A 17,469-nucleotide genomic window follows, 5' to 3' on the forward strand; every position below is an offset into this window, starting at 1 on the left:
TCTCATAACAGAAGAATTATGGGTCACCAAATGAAATTGATAGGTAGCAGGTTTAAAATAAACAAACGGAAGTATTTCTTCTCACAACACTCCTGTGGAACTCCTTGCCAGATGATGTTGTGAAGGCCAAAACACTAACAGATTTAATAAACAACTAGATAAGTTCATGGAAGATAGGTCCATCAATGGCTATTAGCCAGGAGGGGCTGGGATGGTGTCCCTAGGTTCTGTTTGCCAGAAGCTGGGAATGGACAACAGAGGATTGACCACTTGAAGATTCCCTGTTCTGTTCATTCACTCTAAAGCACCTGGCACTGGCCACTGTTGGAAGCCAGGATACTGGGCTAGATGGACCATTGGTCTGAGCCAGTATGGCTGTTCTTATGTTATTCTGGCAAGAAATCTCCTCTCCCAACCCACCTGTTTTGAAAGTGATCAAGTTATCTCATGATTTATGCTGTCAGAACAGATTTAGACCCTTCCCCCCCTTGGAGACAATGTAAGATGAAACAGCTGTTTCAGGAGAGGAGGGGAATCAAGATGCAGATGGCCTCTTTCCATCCTAAAACGGCTTTGATAATTGTTGCAGGCAGAAACAATGTCTCCAAATACATTTTCCATTACAAATGAGAAAGACCCAGTGCAGGACCCTTTGTTCAGCTGTGCCTGTAGTAGCTCCTTCTAAAAGGCCAAAATGGGCTGTGGGGGGGATGTCTTGGAAAGAGCAGTCCTGCCCTACAGCTGTAGGAGTTTTCCGAGCTGCAGGCTCTTGTTGATCTGTTTGTAGCTGTACACTCATCCTCGACAGGAGCAGCTTGATTGCCTCTACCGGCAAACCACCTGCCTTGCGTGGGCAGAAGTTGGTGTTTTGATAAATACTTTGGCCCGGGGTGACAAGGAAGCCAGGCGCGGGGCTACGGATTCGGGGCGCGCTGTTCCCCAAGACAATACACCGCTCTGCCTGCAGGCGGGGGAGGGAGAGACCCGCGGCGCTCGCCTCTTACCTGGAGGCCAAGGGGGGAGGCGGCGCCGCCGCCGCCCTCCCCAGCCCTGCGCGGCGCCTGGTTCACACCCCCTGCCCGCCTGCCTTGCGGAGAGTCCGCCGGGGGCCCCGCCGCCAGGAGCCCGGCGCCGCTCGTCCTCTCCATTGTGCGGCGGAGCGGAGAGGCGAGCGCCCTGCGCACCCCGCCCTGTCCCCGGCTGAACCGGCCAGAGGAGCCCCCCGCCCGCATCTAGCTGCTCCTCCCTCCCCGCTTCCCCTCCCTGCCACAGCGAGGCTGCCGCTGCCCAGAGGAGCCGCCGAGTTCCCCCGGAGCGCGGGGGAGGGAGGAGGAGGGGGCGCCGCCGCCGCCTCGCACTGCAATGTGCTGCCCGCCGCAGCCGTGAGGAGCCGGGTGCGCGCGGGAACCATGCCGGGCTGGAAGAAGAACATCCCCACCTGCCTGCAAGCCGAGCCGGAGCGAGGTGAGCCCGCGGTGGCGGCGGGCTGGGACCGGCGCCTTCGGCAAGGCAAGGGCGGGGGCTGCCATGCCGCCGGGGCCTCCTGCTCTGCCTCCTTCCCCGGCCGGCAGCCGCGGAGACCGGGCTCCGCCGGTTTGCTGCCTGGGCGGGTGTTGGGGGAGGGAGCGGAGAGCTGCTCCGGGAGCCGGGCACAAAGGGGGAGCGGGGGAGTGACAGGCATGGAGGCGCACCGGGCACGTTTCCCTGCTGCTGGCTGCTAACTTTCCCGGCCGGGGCAGCGCGCCAGCTCCCGGATTTGTGGCTTCTCCCTCGGGCCTCCCCCTCCGGCTGGCTGTGAGCCCGGGGGGGCTCGCTGTCTCGCAGAGAGGCTTTGCAAACTTTCCTCGTGCTCTCTGGAGCCCGACCCCTGGCTGGCCCTGCGCGGGGGGGGGATTACAAAATTGCCTAGGCGGTGTGATCAAGGAGAAACCCGGGAGGGGAGGGGGCTGTAGATGGTATGTGTGAAATTCAATATCGGAGTGCTTTTGTAAAGGATGGGCCTGATTCGCTTCCTACTTATACCAGGGTAAATCGGCAGTAATCTCCTTAAGGTAATGGCATTACACTGGTGTAAACGGGGAAAATCTGGTTCAATGGGTGTAAAACTTTAATGCAATCCTATTGGTAAAAGTTGCTGCAGTTTTCGGCCTCTCAGTGGAGTTGTATAGGTACTGGATTGCAATTTTTACATGTCTACACGCAGAAAGTTGCACCAATGGAACAGTATCTTCATGTAACTCTTGAGAATGTTTGCAGAGTACTTGGCTTATTTTTGCGGTGTCTTGCAGGTCACGCATTTTATAAATTGCCATTCAGGAAGGTAAATTATAGGGTAACTTTTAAAGTGAAGCCTTTACCTGCTTTTGTGCAAACAGTGGCCTTTTTATTCATGATCCTTACTGGTGATCGATGTTTGTAACTTCTAGATTCTTAGCTGAACTTAAATTACAGATCGCACCTAGCTCTGGAGGAATGTGTGGAAGTGGCTAGGAGGAGTGGGTCTAAAGGACTGGTCCTTGGAAGTTGTCAGAATTGCAGGACTTCAAAACTGTAAATTCTGAAACCAGGAAAAAATCCGGCAATTTACTTTCAGAGGGAATGATGGCATCTTAAGTATTCATACAGTTTTAATAACATTGGGGAAAACAAATGCAAATCCCATTCAGAAAACTCTAAGGAGATCAACAAGGGATTGTAGCAACATTCTTAAATAAAATCTTATAGTGCAGGATTATTTGCTTAAAGTTAAATCCTGTTACAAAATGATGGATCTGATGTTTTCTGGTCACTCTTCAAAACCAGCAATGCTTTGATTTCATTTTATGTGGAATAAAACAGCAACTTTGTCATTGTAACTGCAAAAACAAGTTCTGTCACCAGGGATTACTTTGTCACCGTTTCATGGAAGGATTATGTGTATGCAGAAAAAAATCCAGTAAAACATTAACATTTGGGAATTTTAGACTGCACGTATTCCATTATTATATGTAAAAAGTTGTATGTTATTACCACTTGTTAATCAACTTTCAATGTACAGTCGCATATACTCCTCTAGATGGTAGAGAAGGTCTTTGGTTTGCCTATAGACTAATGAGCCAGGGAATTTATTTCTTTTGACTGTTTTCTTATTGGATATATCTATGTATTGCTAAGAACAAACCAAGAAAATATTCAAAGTGAGATTGCTTGATCTGCTCTAAGGAAGAGACTTCTGGTCTCAGGCTGGATATTGAAGCCTGTTTCAGAAGTGTGGTGTGTGTTGTAAGTCACTAAAGTAGTGAAGATTACAATGTATGGTAATTAAAAAGGATAATTGAAATGTTAGTTTCTCATGGTTGAAATGAATACTAAGTATTCTCTTACATTACGTTAATATAATTATTACAGGTGTATGCTAAACTCTAGATATTTTTGACATGAGTAAACATGTGTTGTGTTCTGGAAAAACACAGAAATGAGTAGGTGACTGAACTGTCACAATATGCTAGCTGTTTCTTACAAATGTGGGAACTTTCAAAGATCTAATCTGTGTATTGCAGAGATAGTGAAAGCAAAAAATCCTTTATGTGCTTAAAAAAATCAGTCAGGAATGGGTATTGTGCTTTCTGCCTTAAATTTTTTTAGTAGTGTGCACAATTACTATTATCTCTTTTTTTAACTTTCTTTCTAAATCCGCTAAGATGCTGATTTGTAAACCGTTCATATTTTCTATGTAGTATCTTTTATTTTCATTATGACGCTGAACAAATTAAAATTTAGAAACTCTTATCATTGATGCTTTTGTTTTGTATTTTGTTTTCATAGGGTAAATAAAGCTCTTCAGAACCTACAGTAAATAGTTTATTTCTGATGTATGTTTCATTGTATATTGCTCAAGCTTAGCTAATTAATTTACCAGAATTTCAGTGCTACTTAGAATTTGATCATATTTTTCTTTTTTGGAATTCAGGAAAACATAAAGTGATCAAAATAAGTAATCATTGTTGAAGCAGGTTGTCCTTGAACCTGAATGGTAGAGTAGATTAGATAAACCTTTCAAACTGGCCAGAAAAATGGCCAGTGTAGTATAATGAAATGAAATCAGATGCATCTCTAGCTAATGTGGCAGTTTGGTATGGCATTGACTTAAAAGGCAATTACAAATACAGTTAAATTCTGGTTTAGGGCCAGTTGTGCTAATATCCCCCTCTGCTGTTTTCAGACATTTTTATTCAGATAGCCTACAATCCATTTATATATACTTCATGTTAGTATAATTTTTTTGTATATAAGCTATTTATTCTAACCTAATATCACAACCATCTTTTACATCCAAATTAACAAAAAATTACAGAATAAAATTGAATTTCATATTAACTCTTAAGGAATAATTCATAAATACATATGTACTTTATTTTTAAATTGTATTATATATGTTCCTGGATGTACGGGGGTTTGTTGCGGGGGAGGGGGGCTTCCGGGTGCAGGGGCAATGGGACTCCACAAGGGATCCAGGTGAAGGTGATTTGGGGCTCAGCAGGGGGGATCTGGGTGTGGGGGGGTCCAGGTGCTGGGGGAGTGGGGCTTGATGGGGTGGCGGTCCAGGTGCAGCTGGTTGGGGCTCCGTGGGGTGGGAGTCTGGGTGTGGGGTCTTGTCGGGGGGATGGGGGGGTCCAGGTGTTGGGAGGTAGGGCTTGTCAGGGTGAGGGTTCGATGGGCCTGCTTAGGGGGGGAGTCCCAGCTGCTGCCAAGAGGACTGTGCATGCTGCGCTCCTGCTTCCCCCCACGATTCCCCTCTCCCCTTTTCTTCCCCATCTCATCCCCCTCTGCCACGACCCCCATTCCCTCCCCTCACTCCCACATTTCCCTCCCCCGGCCCTATTCCATCCTCCCTTCCTTCCCATCTGCCTCTTCTCCCCACTCCCTCACCCCTCTTTCTTCATTTCCCCTGCCCCCTCCTTACCCAGCCCCACCGTGGGCACTCACTGTGGCACAGAAAACAGGAAGGCTCCCAGCACACAGAAGGGGAGCACGACTGGCACTAGGACCCCACGTTCAAGAGGCCGCGTTCAACTACAGAATCAGGGGAGCCGAGACACAGCCTCCTTCAGCTGGGCAGCTCTGTGCTGGCAGAAATTGGGGGGGGGGGGCAGTGGCACATAACCCTGTGTCTCCCCATGCCTCACCTCTGTTTGGGGGAGAGCAATGCCCTCACAAACTGTGCCCATGGCCACATGGCTTCCCTGTCCTTTTCTACAAAGAAGCACAGGAATTCTGCGGAGGGTATTTTCTGTGGGCACGCAGTCCTGCAGAATTTCCCCAGGAGTCTGGTGTGTGAGCCCCAGTGGAATTATCAAATTAGGCATTCCCCATCTATCTTGCCTGCAGGGCCCAATCCAGGCATTCTTAGAGCATGCCTAATCCAAAGAGAGAAGGAAGTAACGGTGGTCCACTTATGAGCTATAGCCCAGTGGTTAGAGCACTCACCAGGGATGTTTCAGAGTAACAGCTGTGTTAGTCTGTATTTGCAAAAAGAAAAGGAGTACTTAGTCTCTGAGGTGCCACAAATACTCCTTTTCTTTTCACCTGGGATGTGTGCAACCCAAGTTCAAATTCCTGCTCTGCCTGTTTTGGAGCAGGGACTTGAAGCTGTGTCTCCTGTCTCTTAGATAAGTGGCCTAACCACTGCTTTACAAGTAGTTTGGGGTACGTCTCTCTCAATCTCTCATGTTGTAGTTGTTCCTCTCTGTAGGAAATACGTAAATGATAATTGGACCAGAGAGAGAGTGAGAAATAACTCTAGCCACGTGGTTAGCGCACACTCTCTTTTTCTGGTCCAGTGAATATTTAAGTCTTTCCTACAGAGTGGAACAACTTCAATAGGAAAGACTGAGAGACACCCATCCTACAATACCCTATATCCCCATGGTTAGGCCACTCACTCAGGTTCAGATCCCACTTCCAAATCAGGCAGAATGGGGATTTGAACCCAGGTCTCTCTCATCCCTAGTAAGTGCTAACCGCTGAGCTGGGGGTGTAAGGGCATCGTGACCCTCCCCCTGCTTTTTTTTTTTTTTTTTTTTGCAAGAACGGGGTGACCTGGCTTAGGCATCTAATTGTAGGAGACGATTCATGGCTGTAAATCTGAAGGAGAGATAAGTACATAACTACCTTTGTGGGGCAGGGCTCCTCACCATTTCCTACTGGTTACCTTAGACAGGTCCCTACTCAGTGTGCTGACGTCTGAGAGTCCCATTCTTAGGCACCTAACTCTCCGTATGCATTGTATATGGAGACTGGGTGTCTTAAGTCAGAGATGAGGATTCACTGGATGGCAGGGCACCTAAAGTCAGGCATTTAAAGACTGAGCCTAAGTCTCTCCTCCTCCTTTCTTGGCTCTAGCCCTTATGTTTGTTTCTGCCCCAGTTCTCTATTTGTAAAATGGGGATAATACTTCCTTTCTCATAGATTCAAGTGTCAGGAGGGACCATTGTGATCACCCAGTCTGACCTGTATAAAATAGAACTTCCCAAAATAATTCCTAGAGCACAGCTGTTTAGAAAAGCATCCAGTTTTGATTTAAAAATGATCAGTGATGGAGCATCCACTGTCTTGTCTATTCAGAGTATAAAATCATTGGGCTAGGGACTGTCTCACAAGAACATAAGGATGGCCAAACTAGGGCAGACCAATGGTCCATCTAGCCTAGTATCCTGGCTTCTGACAGTGGCCAGTGCCAGATGCTTCAGGGGGAATGAACATAACCGGGCAATTTATCAAGGGATCCATCCCCATTTGTCCAGTCCCAGCTTCTGGCAGTCAAAGGTTTAGGGATACCCAGAGAATGGGGTTTTGTCCCTAACCATATTGGCTAATAGCCACTGATAGTTCATGGAGGATAGGTTTATCTAAATTTTTTTAACCCAGTTATATTTTTGGTCTTCACAGCATCCCCTGGAACTGAGTTCCCCAGACTGACACTGTGTTGTGTGAAGAAGTACTTCCTTATATTGGTTTTAAATGAGCTGCCTGTTCATTTCATTGAGTGACCCTTGGTTTGTATATTATGTGAAAAGGTAAATAACACTTCCCTATTCAGTTTCTCCACCCCATTTATGATTTTATATACCTCTATCATCTCTCCCTTAATCATCTCTTTTATAAACTGAAAATCCAAGTCTTATTAATCTCTCTTCATATGGAAGCTGTTCCATATCCCTGATTATATTTGGTGCCTTTCTTTGTACCCTTTCCAATTCTAATTTATCCATTTTGAGATAGGGTGTCCAGAATTGCATGCCATATTCAAGGTGTGCGCGTACCGTGAATTTATATAGTGGTGTTATGATATTTACTGTCTTATCTATCCCTTTCCTAATGGTTCCTCACATTCTGTTCACATTTTTGACTGTTGCTGCACATTGAGCAGATGTTTTCAGAGAACTATCGACATTGACTCCAAGATTTCTTTCTTGAATGGTGGTAACTAATTTAGACTCCCTCATCGTGTATGTACAGGGATTGTTTTTCAGTGTGCATTACTTTGTATTTACCAACGTTGAATTTCATCTGGCATTTTGTTGCCCAGTCACCCAGCTTTGTGTGATCCCTGTGTAACTTTTCACAGTCAGGTTTGGACTTAACTATCTTGAGAAATTTTTTCTGCAGATTTTGCCACCTGACTGTGTACCCTCTTTTCCAGATCAGCTATGAATATTTTGAACAGCACTAGTCCCAGTGCAGATCTTTGAGGGACCCTGCTATTTACCTCTCCATTGTGAAAACTGACCATTTATTCCTACCCTTTGTTTCCTATATTTTAACCTGTTACTGATCCATGAGAGAACCTTCCCTCTTATCCCATGACTCCATTCTTTGCATAGAGCCTTTGGTGTGTGACTTTGTCAAAGGCTTTCTGAATGTCCAGGTACACTATAATCACTGGATCACCCTTATCCACATGTTTGTTGACCCCCTCAAATAATTCTAATAGATTGGTGACGCATGATTTTCCTTTACAAAGGCTGTGTTGACTCTTCTCCCAACATATTGTGTTCATCTGTGTTTGATAATTCTGTTCTTTACTATAGTTTCAACCAGTTTGCCTGGTATTGAAGTGTATGTACAGTGCCTAGCACAACGGGATCGTGAACTCATTTGGGGGCTTGTAAGGGCTTCCATAATACATATAATAAATAATGTAATAAAAATTATTTGTGGTGTTAATATTGGTAGGTTATGTGGGCTAGCAAATTGAACTCCAAAGTTTAATTTCCCAATGCCTTACTATCTCAATGCTTATTAGTTTATTGGTATGGATAAGAATGATTTCCTATTGAGATCTGATGTTTCCCATGCCCCTCCACTCTACAGTTTCCCTTGCTCCTTGGAGAGCTGCATTCTTTCTCCATGTTCTCTTGTAGAACCCAGTTCCACACAATGTTCTCTTAATTCTCTTCCATGTTTAGCTTTAACCATTAATGTGTGCATATCATATGCACAAAGTTGCTGGGTTTTTTTTAAGCTGAATGTAATAGGGAAGTAGGAGGCATGATGGGGAGTATGTTGAGGAGCAAGGATCTGGAGAGTTTGGGGAGCAGTATACAGGAGTGGGGCATACGGGGATGTTAGGTGGGCTCCTGTGACTATGGAGCCATGGGATATGTGGTGATGTGGGTGGATGGGACTAGTAGGGAAGAATGGGGGGGAAAATTGAACTTAAGGTAGGAGAAATGTTATTGAGAGAAGTGGAACAGAGAGGTCAAGTATGACGGACCACCTATGGCTTGTCAGAACATAAATCTTGTTTCCCCAGGCCCTTCCCCCCTCAAGTCCTATATTTTTCTTCTGTGATCCTACACACATTTCTTCTCACCCTCTCCTCAACATTCCTGCTCAACACACAAGCTCCTCTTTATATGTAGCTGCCTGTTCATCTTTGGCTCCACATGGAACCTCTTTGGCTCCCCATGGTGTTGTATACTTGGGAAATCAAGGGTGTGTGGATGGGCATGTTGTGGGATATACAGTGAGGAGAGAGAGGCCGTGCTAGGAGAGTGGGGAGCTGCGTGACAGTCCTTGTATGTCAGTCCCAGTGCATCTATGTTGAAGGATTAACTTTTAAAGGGCTTCCTGCTCCTGTTGCTTCTGCTCTCCACCACAGCAATGCAGCAGTATCAGGGAAGCATTGCTGTGAGCAACGCTTCAAATGCTGTTGCATCAGTGCAGAGACTCATCTTGTCCAGTACGCCAGAGGTGTAGTGCAATAGGCCCAGTGTAACCATGCCATAATTCCTGCTCTTCAGACTGTCTCCTTGGCTCAATAGAGTTATGTACAGAGAACATAGATGCTGAGTCAGGGTTACAGCTCGTCAGAAGAGTTTGAAAACAAAATTTCAATGGAAATTTGTTTTGACTTCAAATAATGTAACTGCGTTTTGCCAATGTTAGCTGATCAAATCTATCTCTATTCTGAATGAAGAGAATAACTTTTTGTGTTTAAGTTTCAAAGAATACCGATGAGGTAGGGTGGGTGTATGTATGTGTGGCAGGGAGTGACACGGGACTTTTGGTTTGTTTATTTAGAAGATCTAAAGCAAAGTGAGGAAAACAAGTTAACATTTAAAAATTCTCCTTTTTTAAAATATCTTTCCTGCAAAAGTTGGTAAATATTTTTCTTTGTAAATTGTATGGAACATTCACTTGGCCTCTGGAGAATTATTGTGTCAAATCTAGAGACTAAATCCAGTACATTAAAATGTGAAAGAGGGATTTTAGTCTTGTTTAAGTGCAAATTGCAACAGATCCTTTAACTGTGGAGTTGGTACTGCTGCCTCCATAATTAATACCATAATGAAACAGCATCTGTAGTGACTGGTCTTTCTTGGATTCCACTAGTAAGCTTACCAGGAGTGAGCTTCCTCTTTTAGAGGTCTGGAATTATGCTCTATGTTGAGTAATGAAACTAACATATGGCTGTTGTGGTAAACCTTGTCACTTCAGAAATGACATGTGAAGACTCACCAGTGTAAGATGTATCATTAAAATTCAGGGCACGCTTTCCCCAGTTTTTCTGTCTAAGCTACTAAACCAAATCCAGTTATAAAACGCTTTCTTAGGTGACATTTGAGCAAATACTTTGATAAGAAAAACATTTCTGGAATTCATACTATTCAATATGCCTTCCAATCAAGTTAAATTTAGATAAATAAAAATATTTTATGGGACTCCAGTGTCAGCTTCATAGCTGATCAAGTTTGACAGGAATGTAACAGATAATCTAAGAACAGCCATATTGGGTCAGACCAAAGGTCCCTCTAGCCCAGTATCCTGTCTTCCAACAGTGGCCAATGCCAGGTGCCCCAGGGGGAATGAACAGAACGGGTAATCATCAAGTGATCCATCAGCTTGTCTTGTGTGTTCCCTGAAGAACTGCTTGGTATCACTTAGTGTGTACACACAGTTTAAAAAAGTGTATTTATTTTGTTCTGTATAAAATAAGCGAGCACCTATTCTTAGTTCTAGGAATGCTTGACAGGTTAAATATACAGTTGTCATAACTGACTCCCACAATCTTGCCCCACTAACCAACACAGTGCTCAGTATCAGAAAAAACAAAAGACAATAACCCCTTTCTTTTTCTCTGCTGCTCCTCCAAAGACAGAAAAAATAGATGGATTTTGCAGCTTGGTTTGAAGGTCAGCAAAATTTGCATGAAGGGAGAAGGCCAAGTCCCAAAGCTGGCAGGCCCCCACGACACCATTCCCCTGTTTGCTAAACTGGGGATTGCTCCAGCTTGAGCATTTCTGCTGGCTGCCTCTCTCACTGAGCAATACTGCCACTTACAATCTCTCAGATGATAAATTTCTTAAGTCTTTTGTGGCTTTGTAGGTCAAACCCAACACCTTGAAGTCTACCCAAAAACCTATGGGTATCAAATGCAGATTAGAGCAGTGGTGTAATACAACAGGAACAAGTGCTTTAACAATCGGGCTACAGACTTTGCACTACCTCCATTTCTGGATGATTTTAAAATGTAATCTCATGCAAAGCATGTTGCAATAGTCTAATCTGGAGGTGAGAAAGGAATGGATGACAAGGATTATATCTGAAAGAATATCTCCTAGCCATATATAAAAAAGAAAAAGATGGCTTGTCTGTAGTTGCCACCTGAAAATTTAACCTGACCCCTAATTTGCAAACTCAAACAACAAAAGGCAGATGCTATCTTTGGCATATCTTCTGATTGCTTTTCCCGGCCAACCAACATTTCAGTTTGATTTAATTGTTTCTCTGACAGCTAGTCCTCATCCATGCCTTAATCTTAACCGAACACCGGGTAGGGCCAAGACTGCTCCAGCTAGCTAGCATGAGATGGAGATTGAAAAACTGGGTGTCATCAGCATACTGACCTCATTGCCACACATGTCTTGTCACTAATCCTCCCAACAGCTACACATTAAACAAGATGAGACCTTGTGGAATCCCACACAAGAATCCCTTCAGGGATGCAAGAACAATTTCTCATTATCATCCTTGTAGCAGGAGAGGAAAAAAATCATACAAGAGCAAACCCCATTCACCTCCCCCGTGATCTGCTGCAGCCAAATCAAGGGCACTTCCTGAGCAACATCACTGTACATCCACATTCCTTCAATGATCATCATGTGTTCCTGATTTTCATCCATCAGCCAGAAAAGATCATCTACCATAGCTGTTTCTGTGTCATACCCAGTGGTACCCATATAAGACGAGGAACTCTGAAACCAACAAACACTTGGTGGTTTTACCCTAACTTTTTTCAGTAATATTAACCCAAAATGGAAAGCTAGATACAGGGTGTTTTGTCACCAGTTAATGATGGTTTATTACAGGGATCTGCAACCTTTGGCACGTGGCCCGTAAGGGAAAGCCGCTGGTGGTCCGGGACAGTTTGTTTACCTGCAGCATCTGTAGGTTGGGCTGATCGCAGCTCCTACTGGCCGCAGTTCGCTGTTCCAGGCCAATGGGGGTTGTGGGAAGCAGCGTGGGCCGAGGGATGTGCTGGCTGCCGCTTCCCACAGCCCCCATTGGCCTGGAACGGCAAACCGCGGCCAGTGGGAGCTGGATCGGCTGAACCTGCAGATGCTGCAGGTAAACAAACCATCCCGCCTGCCATCGGCTTTCCCTGGTGGGCTGCATGCTAAAGGTTGCCAGTCCCTAGTTTATTGAATCACTAGCAATATATGCTATTTATTAAGGGAAGCCAGCAACCTGTGCTCCTTCCAGGAGCGATGGACAGTCTTCACCAACAATGGGCCCTATTCTTTTCAATGACCTTCGTGAACAGGATATGAGTCTTTAGAACAGGTGGTTGAACAAAGTGCTCCCAACTCAGGTAGGGGAGATGTGGGATTTGTACTCTCAAAAATGTGTTGATGACAGCTCTGCCTGAATCAGAACAACTTGATCTACAAAATAAGAGAAGATTTCTTCCTGTCAGGAATTTCTCATATAAACCATTGAGTGAGACAACGTGGATTAAGCTATCCATTATCCAAAACAAATCCACTGTTCTAAGCCCTTCAAAGGGGAAAACATCAAAAGAGATCCATCACCTTAATAGGAGAGGTGCAACCTCAAAATGCAGGAGTTAATGGTCACTCCATGATCTAAATAAAATTTCCAAATTATTCATCTCAAATCCTGATTTAACCAATAGGTCAAGAACACAAATAGCTGTATGAAGTGAGCCAACAATGTCTGGGTTGTTTTATGGTCAACATGGTGGCAATAAAATCCTCAACTCTTTCAAAAGATTTGTTTTCCACATGTATGTTGAAGTTACTGAGCACTGACTGTCTTAACCCGTAGAACACCACACTGGTGAAGTATGTAAGCAGTTTGTGATGGTACTCTGTAATGTGACACGACAATGTGCACCACAGCTGGTTTCAACTGCATGCTGGGATTCTCACAAGATGAACTTCCTATATTCAATCTAGCTCGGAATAGGAGAACTGTATTTCAGGTTGGATGCTCGTAGCACAGCCCTGCTGCTTCCTTGCTGATTTTCCTCCTTTGGCTTGTGCTAATTTTTCAGCTAATACAAACTACACTATAATAGCTGCTGCAGCATTGTCTACCTAGATGTCACTGATATATATGAAGGTGCACATCTAGTGTTTTACCGAATTGTGGGCTGTTATAACTTTGACCACCAACTTTACGTTATTAATCAAAGAGAATGGAAGACCAGGTTCCTTGTACACTAACAAACTAATCTTTTGAGAGTGCATGCCAATCAAAACTACTGGCATCTTTTTGTGGGGAGATAAACTGAACATGAATACTCGCTCCATAATAGCAAAACACATTTTTGTATGTTCTAATATATTGCCAAACATGTACTCAATAACTTCTTCTTTTTTTACAAAACTTCTGATAGAAACTAATACTCCACCCCTGACAAGTGGATTAGTGCTTAAATCGGCCTTGGCAGGTCGAATTTGGGGTACTGTGGATACAATTCGACGGTATTGGCCTCCGGGAGCTATCCCAGAGTGCTCCATTGTGACCGCTCTGGACAGTACTCTCAATTCAGATGCACTGGCCAGGTAGACAGAAAAAGAACTGCAAACTTTTGAATCTTATTTCCTGTTTGGCCAGCGTGGCAAGCTGCAGGTGACCATGCAGACCTCATCAGCAGAGGTGACCGTGATGGAGTCCTAGAATTGCAAAAGAGCTCCAGCATGGACCAAACGGGAGGTACAGGATCTGATCGCTGTATGGTGAGAGGAATCCGTGCTATCAGAACTCCGTTCCAGTTTTCAAAATGCCAAAACCTCCCAGGGCATGAAGGACAGAGGCCATAACAGGGATCTGAAGCAGTGCTGAGTGAAACTTAAGGAGCTGAAGCAAGCCAACCAGAGAGGCGAACGGCCGCTCCGTGTCAGAGCCCCAAACATGCCGCTTCTATGATGAGCTGCATGCCATTTTAGGGGGTTCAGCCACCACTACCCCAGCCATGTTGTTTGACTCCTTCAATGGAGATGGAAGCAACACGGAAGCAGGTTTTGGGGACGAAGAAGATAGCTCACAGCAAGCAAGCAGAGAAACCGGTTTTCCTGACAGCCAGGAACTGTTTCTCACCCTGGACCTGGAGCCAGTACCCCCCGAACCCACCCAAGGCTGCCTCCTGGACCCGGCAGGCGGAGAAGGGACCTCCGGTGAGTGTACCTTTTAAAATACTATACATGATTTAAAAGCAAGCATGTGAAAGGATTAATTTGCCCTGGCATTTGCGGCTCTCCTGGATGTACTCCCAAAGCCCTTGCAAAAGGTTTCTGGGGGGGGGGCAGCCTTATTGCATCCTTCATGGTAGGACACTTTACCACTCCAGGCCAGTAATACGTACTCGGGGAATCATTGTACAACAAAGCATTGCAGTGTATGGTTGCTGGCATTCAAACAACATCCGTTCTTTATCTCTCTGTGTAATGCTCAGGAGAGTGAGAGATCATTCATGGTCACCTGGTTGAAATAGGGTGCTTTTCTTCAGGGGACACTCAGAGGAGCCCATTCCTGCTGGGCTGTTTGCCTGTGGCTGAACAGAAATGTTCCCCGCTGTTAGACACGGGAGGGTTGAGGGGGTAGCCACGCGGTGGGGGGAGGCAAAATGCGACATTGTAACGAAAGCACATGTGCTATGTATGTAATATTAACAGCAAGGTTTACCCTGAAAGAGTGTAGCCACTGTTTTATAAAATGTGTCTTTTTAAATACCGCTGTCCCTTTTTTTTTTTTTTTTTTTTTTTTCTCCACCAGCTGCATTTGTTTCAATGGTCACAGGATCTTCTCCTTCCCAGAGACTAGTGAAGATTAGAAAGAAAAAAAAAATGCACTTGTGATGAAATGTTCTCTGAGCTCGTGCTGTCCTCCCACACTGACAGAGCACAGACGAATGCGTGGAAGCAAATAATGTCAGAGCGCAGGAAAGCACAAAATGACCGGGAAGAGAGTAAGTGGCGGGCTGAAGACAGGGCTGAAGCTCAAATGTGGCAGCAGTGTGATGAGGAGGCAGGATTCAATGCTGAGGCTGCTGGAGGATCAAACCAGTATGCTCCAGTGCATGGTTGAGCTGCAGCAAAGGCAGCTGGAGCACAGACTGCCACTACAGCCCCTGTGTAACCAACCACCCTCCTCCCCAAGTTCCATAGCCTCCACACCCAGACGCCCAAGAACATGATGGGGGAGCCACCGGCCAACCAGCCACTCCACCGCAGAGGATTGCCCAAAAAACAGAAGGCTGGCATTCAATCAATTTTAAAGTTGTAAACTTTTAAAGTGCTGTGCTTAAAGTGCTGTGTGGCATTTTCCTTCCCTCCTCCACCACCCCTCCTGGGCTACCTTGGTAGTCATCCCCCTATTTGTGTGATGAATTAATAAAGAATGTGTGAATGTGAAGCAACAATGAATTTATTGCCTCCGCAAGCGGTGATCGAAGGGAGGAGGGGAGGGTGGTTAGCTTACAGGGAAGTAGAGTGAACCAAGGGGCGGGGGGTTTCATCAAGGAGAAACAAACAGAACTTTCACACCATAGCCTGGCCAGTCATGAAACTGGTTTTCAAAGCTTCTCTGATGCGTACCGCGCCCTCCTGTGCTCTTCTAACCACCCTGGTGTCTGGCTGCGTGTAACCAGCAGCCAGGCGATTTGCCTCAACCCCGCCATAAACGTCTCCCCCTTACTTTCACAGATATTGTGGAGCACACAGCAAGCAGTAATAACAGTGGGAATATTGGGAATATTCGCTGAGGTCTAAGCGAGTCAGTAAACTGCGCCAGCGCGCCTTTAAACGTCCAAATGCACATTCTACCACCATTCTGCGCTTGCTCAACCTGTAGTTGAACAGCTCCTGACTACCGTCCAGGCTGCCTGTGTATGGCTTCATGAGCCATAGCATTAAGGGGTAGGCTGGGTCCCCAACGATAACTATAGGCATTTCAACATCCCCAACAGTTATTTTCTGGTCTGGGAAGTAAGTCCCTTCCTGCAGCTTTTGAAACAGACCAGAGTTCCTGAAGATGCGAGCGTCATGTACCTTTCCCCGGCCATCCCACGTTGATGTTTGTGAAACGTCCCTTGTGATCCACCAGAGCTTGCAGCACTATTGAAAAGTACCCCTTGCGGTTATGTACTCGGCGGCTTGGTGCTCCAGTGCCAAGATAGGGATATGGGTTCCGTCTATGGCCCCACCACAGTTAGGGAATCCCATTGCAGCAAAGCCATCCACTATGACCTGCACATTTCCCAGGGTCACTACCCTTGATATCAGCAGATCTTTGATTGCGTGGGCTACTTGCAGCAGCCCCCACAGTAGATTTGCCCACTCCAAATTGATTCCCAACTGACCGGTAGCTGTCTGGCGTTGCAAGCTTCCACAGGGCTATTGCCACTCGCTTCTCAACTGTGAGGGCTGCTCTCATCTTGTTATTCATGCGCTTCAGGGCAGGGGAAAGCAAGTCACAAAGTTCCATGGAAGTACCCTTTCCATACCCTTGCCGTGGTATGGCGTCTGCACAGGTAACTCAAGAAAAAAGGCGTGAAACGATTGTCTGCCCTTGCTTTCACGGAGGGAGGGAGGGAACGGGGGCCTGACGATATGTACCCAGAACCACCTTCGACAATGTTTTAGCCCCATCAGGCATTGGGATCTCAACCCAGAATTCCAATGGGCAGTGGAGACTGCGGGAACTGTGGGATAGCTACCCACAGTGCAACACTCCGGAAGTTGACTCTAGCCTCGGTACTGTGGAAGCGCTCCGCCGAGTTAATTCACTTAATGCAGTTAGAGCATTTTCTGTGGGGACACACACACTCGAATATATAAAACCGATTTCTGAAAAACCGACTTCTATAAATTCGACCTTATTTCGCAGTGTAGAAGTTTGTGTAATTTTTTTAGTGAACTATAATAATAAACTACGATTCCTGTGTAATGTAGCACTTCCTGCAAAACTTTAGTGCCAGCTTTATTACTTTTTATTACCTATGCAGCAGAGACATCAATTGGTTTGAGGTTCTGGTGGGTGCTGCATGAATATACAGTAAGAGATGGTTTCCTGTCCCGAAGAGCTTACATTGTGAATTAAAACAAGGCAAGTGCAATGTGGATGTAACAAATGAGGGGAGAATGAGTGTAACAGTGACTGGAACATCTGGTTATGTGGATTAGCTGTCAGTCAAATTTTCAGGTTTCAAGACTTTTTTTTTTTTTAAGGATACAAATTAGCAAGATATAAATTATATAACTAGTCCCTTTACAATTGCACTCAATAGTCCAGTTGTCCATGGTTCAAGGTTTTTTTTTTTTTTTGTTGTTTAAAGCCTCTTCTGCCAGCCAGAGAGTATTGGTGAGAATTATTTTTTGCATTGGTGAATTATTTTTTAACTGGTGAAAAATGAAGTGTGTATATATATGATTTGGTAGGAGCTGATAGTGTGCCCAACCC

The 17,469-nt window shown here is 45.3% G+C and overlaps 2 protein-coding genes across 8 annotated transcripts in view; one reads left to right on the top strand and one right to left on the bottom strand.

Annotated features, from left to right (window-relative positions):
* LOC311514116 (uncharacterized protein) overlaps positions 1-1,627 on the bottom strand; it is a gene marked incomplete at its 5' end in the record, with an annotated part of 65,868 nt that extends 64,241 nt beyond the window's left edge. For 4 of the 6 annotated variants that reach the window (XR_014709823.1, XR_014709824.1, XM_084616513.1 and 1 more), the window contains one exon: positions 1,005-1,232. Coding sequence is in view for 2 of the 6 variants with exons in the window: in XM_084616513.1 (XP_084472639.1) it covers positions 1,005-1,232 (228 nt within the window). Of the gene's footprint in view, positions 1-1,004; positions 1,233-1,438 lie in introns of those variants that run through there. The other 2 variants (XR_014709825.1, XR_014709826.1) reach the window with 1 other exon arrangement.
* Positions 1,346-17,469, top strand: part of GRIP1 (glutamate receptor interacting protein 1) — a 556,915-nt gene continuing 540,791 nt past the window's right edge. For both annotated transcript variants that reach the window (XM_084616426.1, XM_084616431.1), the window contains exon 1: positions 1,346-1,464. In XM_084616426.1, coding sequence (XP_084472552.1) covers positions 1,410-1,464 — 55 coding nt within the window. In that variant the 5' untranslated portion in view covers positions 1,346-1,409. The remainder of the gene's footprint in view (positions 1,465-17,469) is intronic.

This window comes from Lepidochelys olivacea (genome assembly GCF_965140295.1).
Source record: "Lepidochelys olivacea isolate rLepOli2 genome assembly, chromosome: 1".
Classification (NCBI taxonomy): domain Eukaryota; kingdom Metazoa; phylum Chordata; order Testudines; family Cheloniidae; genus Lepidochelys; species Lepidochelys olivacea.